Source organism: Dipteris shenzhenensis, chromosome 16, assembly GCF_047967505.1.
Source record: "Dipteris shenzhenensis isolate YYH24624 ecotype China chromosome 16, Dip_SZ_1.0, whole genome shotgun sequence".
NCBI lineage: Eukaryota > Viridiplantae > Streptophyta > Polypodiopsida > Gleicheniales > Dipteridaceae > Dipteris > Dipteris shenzhenensis.
In genome coordinates, this window is record NC_141611.1 from 3,981,573 (window position 1) to 3,985,946 (window position 4,374).

Genomic DNA, 4,374 nt, shown 5'->3' on the forward strand with positions numbered 1-4,374 from the left:
TGAAGTGCAATCAAAAGACATCCTTAGCTCCACAAATTAGCTAGAGGGATGGCTATGTATTAAGAAACATGTCAACCCAACACATCAGCAGAAATATAAATGCATCTACCATGGAATCTCAATCCCAAGTTTTCTCTAGACATCAGTATAACAGCAAACACATGTACTAAAATAGAGATGATAAGAATCTACATCCCACATCAGATGTGCATCTCATTCTTTTCTGCACAACTTGATAGCAATAAAGTTAAAGTGCATGAAATGCACACACTTAGGTACAAAGAAGGCTCAATATCTTGAAAACAATGTGTAGAGAATTGCATAGTAAGAAAAGAGCTCGTACTTACACATCTGAAGACCAAGAAGCTTCCAAGACAACAACCAACTATGTACACAGGCAACACCTTTGCAAGTCTATGAGAAGAGAAATGAAGAAAATATTCGAGGAAGCGCACAATCCACATCAGCCATAAGAATCTCACAATTTGTAAAAGGGGAGATGCCATAAGGAAACATAACCCACAGGTAGGTGGATATGAAACTCATAGCTACACCTTTTTATAGACCTTTGCTCATAGCTACCTCAAGATCCTTGTATACTCATGGTAAGCTTGAACGAATTCTCTTTACATCTCACGAACACACGTGCAAAGATTGAGCAAATCTCTTGCAAATTGAATGTACCCACAAAGCTTGCAATAGATTACACTAATCTCCTCCTTCCAAATAGAAGAAATGAGCACTACACAAATCATACTTTATCTCTTTCAATGCTACCGTTTGGATTGTACTTAACATTGCAAATCCATGTGCTTACAACAATCTTCTTTCCTAGTGACATTTTCTCGAGCGTTCTTTTATATAATTCATTCATTTCTACATCCATTACATTTTGCCACTTTGGCTCCCTTTCGGTTGTTGAACTACATCTTCAATATATACTAGCTCTTTAGTTTGCATGATTGTTGTCATAAGAGCATAATTTGTGGTTTCGAATTGGATTGTTGTCTCTTTTTTAATATAAGTTAGCCTTGCTCATTGTTTTCTTTCTCTAGTTGACTTTCTTAGTTCTTGTTGTTGTTCTGTTCTTTTACTTATTTCACTAGCTCTTCAGTATTTTCTTTTGATGAGGCTATCATTTCCTATGATTTCGATGTTAACCACTCTGAATGCTCATCAAACACTATAATCTATGGAGATCATAGTTTTCCTATTGATAGCATCATACAATTTATGAGTTTTTTCTTCATTCACTGTAACCATCCATTATGCATTTTATTGATTTCAGATCATGTTATAGTCATGTTCCTACATGTTTGGTATTCTACCAAGGCTTTGAATTCTTTGAATTTGTTGAAGACTCTTGTATTTGATTTCAAAAAGTGGACCCAACAATATCTATTGTAATTATCTGTGAATATTACATAATAAATTGATCCATGAAGGCTTGTATGCAAGAGAATTATGCAACAACGTAGCTATAAAGGCATACAAAAGCTTCATAGATGCATGAAGTAGCTTCACTAAGAGACAGACCAAGATCAAGCTCTAAAATTTTAGGACCTTGACAATTACTCAATGTCCGAAGGTTGGATAAGGGCTGGAAACTACAGCTGTAAGTCTATGGCAAAGCTCTTTGACATCAATTGTTGCGAATCAAGCTTTTAGTAAAACTCTATCCATTTTGAGCACATGTTTTAATATGTCAAAGGCGTCTAGATATAGAGTTATCAATGATCTTTGATATTATGACTTATCTTTAAATTCGGGGGATGTAATTAATAGTAATTAAAAATGGAACCAAGACTTCAAGGGCTTTGTAAGTCAGATTGGTAAGGCTTTTAATAAGCTCAATCTACACCCCTGTAGAGAGCGTAAGGGATGGAGGCTGCGCTAATGCATAGGCAGTGGAAATTCCACGTTCCGCTAGATAGATTAGTGGTGTAGAATGCAAGATTGAGGAGAGTATGGGTAACTACACCTCCTTTCAGACTAAACTTCTTATTTTAGAGGGTAGCGGTGGGTAAATTACTAGCCAAGTCACGACTTTCAAATTGGAACCTTCTTGTCCTCCAGACAACCCAAAACATGGCAAAAAGTTGATGTGATAGAAAGGCGGGTAGCTACTAGCGACGAGAGTGCTCTATAGTAGCTTCAAAGAGACACACATGCACTTGCTATGAAGTTCAAGTGGAGAATTGTACTTCTTGGAGACAAAGCCAAGCAAAATGAACTCACCCGTTAGACGATGGAACCTTCAAGGGCCACAATTTTGTCACTTATATGGAGATACATAAATGGGAGGGTCTTTCAATGACTAGAATACCGATTTTGAGCTACGTTAAAGGTCCAAACAATGATGGTGACCTTTGGTCATTGGAATGAAGCTTGTAAAGCCTTTAGGGAGACTTTGGTGCTAAGGCTGTTTTGCTTGCAGGAGTGTTGTCTTTAGACAGCTCTTTGTAAATACACTATGTATCTTACTTAATATTTTAATAATAAAGTTTTGTTTTTACCGAAAAAAAGTAATGAAAAATGGAAAAAGTAAACTGTCCGTGCACAAATAATACACAATTGGATGGGAAAACAAGTCACATAATTGGATTTGACTAGAAATTTTATGCCACATGCTTCCTATATAATCCTCATGGGTAAGAGCCAATAACACGAGTGCACCAGTCTCCGACCTGTTTCCCTTCCCAGAACTTGAGATCATGGACTTTATGATGCAAAAGCTGGAAGCTCTGACCATACACTCGGATAGGCTACATCAAGTTTCAATGACAACACTTGGACAGCGCCCAGAATCTCGGCTAGCGATTAGATGCAAGATTATGCCATCAGCGGCATAAGCCTTCTGCACAACCTAAAACCTTGACAAAAGACCTCATGTCCTCAGCGGGCTCTTCATCCCTTCATCGCTACCTTTGTCAAACGTCGCAAACTGGTACAAAGAAATCAACACTATTCTGTCCCATTCTGATATAACTAAAGGACAATATGTGGAACGTAAAACAGCACTTACTAAACTGCAGCGAAGTGTGTAGGGCACCATTTGAAATGTGGAGATGGAAAACACCTCTCTGTTCATTCAACAAATTTTAACAATCCAAACGGTTGTACCTCAACACCTTCAATTCCGTCCAAAGCGACAACAGGTGGCGCGTGGCGATTCCAAGAAAGCCTTCGACAATCACTTCCACAATTCACCCCATGCCTGTGCAAAGATAAACAGAATCGCATGCTTCTGTTGAATAAATAGGACATCCCTTACATCTACAAGATCGAAAAGGTGAAAGAAAATCGCAGAGAACGCCTCATTGACGCGGAAAGGCACCGGATCCCGCGCGTGGTGTTTATGATTCGCGGACAAGGCCATTCACTACAGAAGAAGCAAGTAGAACGGCCACGACCTCCGCGGCTGCTACGGCCCCCGCCTGGTAGGCGGGTGGTGGACTCTCTCCAGCATCGACAGGGCTGCTCGCGAATGCAGAGACAGCACCGGCAACAGAGCCCACCTCTTTCTCTCCTTCCGTCACGAGCAGCTCACCTTCCTTCACGAGCTCCTTGACCTCCTGGATGACTTCCTTCTCAGCCTGCTCTACCCGCTTCCTGATACCGAAGAGGGGGATGTCCTTGGCAAGGGCTGGTTGGGATAGGAAGAGGGAGAGGCCGAGGATGGGCAATGCGAGGCGTCGTGAGAGCCCCGATTGCGAGCTGAGAAAAGAAGGGGGCTGAGAATGCGAGGGAGAGGAGGAGCAGGTGGGTGTAAGGGAGAGAGATGTTGAGGTGCATTTGTGGGCTATGGCGAAGGGCAACGCGGAGGAGGTGAAGGATGAAGCTGACGTTGAGGAGCAGAGGGTGAGGCTCAGGGACGCCATAGCCACCACTATACTCACACACAAAAGCAGAGAATGCGTGCTTGGGCAGCAAAGCCAAGGACGCGCTCCACCCACCACAAGTCCAATCGCGCCTATCCTTCCCATCGTCGTCAAATAGATAGATAGTCATTTCTACCTTCAACCTCGCCGTTCTAAATAATGGTATATCCTTAGTCGGTTCGCTAGCTAAGTGGCAAGACCTCCCTTTGGAAGGGGGACAACCGCCACCCATTTTGCCACTTGGGGGCATTGCTGTAGGCACATACATGTGCCACTTGTTAATAATGTTGCCCCTATTCAAATCAGCCCAAGGTTGAGTAGGCGCCTTAATAACCGCAGTTTGTGCATCTAGATAATCTGTGGGACAGCTGGCTAACAATGGATATAGTGTAGCAAAGATACCACTTACCAAAGTGGAAAAGGCGCTTTATAGTTTCGACTCTTTCAAGGCTTAAGCCTCGATGACCTTACAATTCTTACTTTGTCAATCTTA

General features: G+C 41.8%; 1 protein-coding gene across 1 annotated transcript; it reads right to left on the reverse strand.

The window, feature by feature from the left end:
• Positions 1 to 3,070: 3,070 nt before the first annotated feature.
• LOC147892428 (uncharacterized) lies at positions 3,071 to 3,974 on the reverse strand. Its single transcript, XM_087387559.1, has one exon. The coding sequence runs from the start codon at positions 3,879 to 3,881 to the stop codon at positions 3,357 to 3,359; it is 525 nt and encodes a 174-aa protein (XP_087243685.1). The 5' UTR covers positions 3,882 to 3,974; the 3' UTR covers positions 3,071 to 3,356.
• Between the last annotated feature and the right edge of the window lie 400 nt (positions 3,975 to 4,374).

What these genes read in the sequence shown, in the direction of transcription:
- LOC147892428 (XM_087387559.1), bottom strand. Translation starts at nt 3,881, where the DNA reads ATGGCGTCCCTGAGCCTCACCCTCTGCTCCTCAACGTCAGCTTCATCC.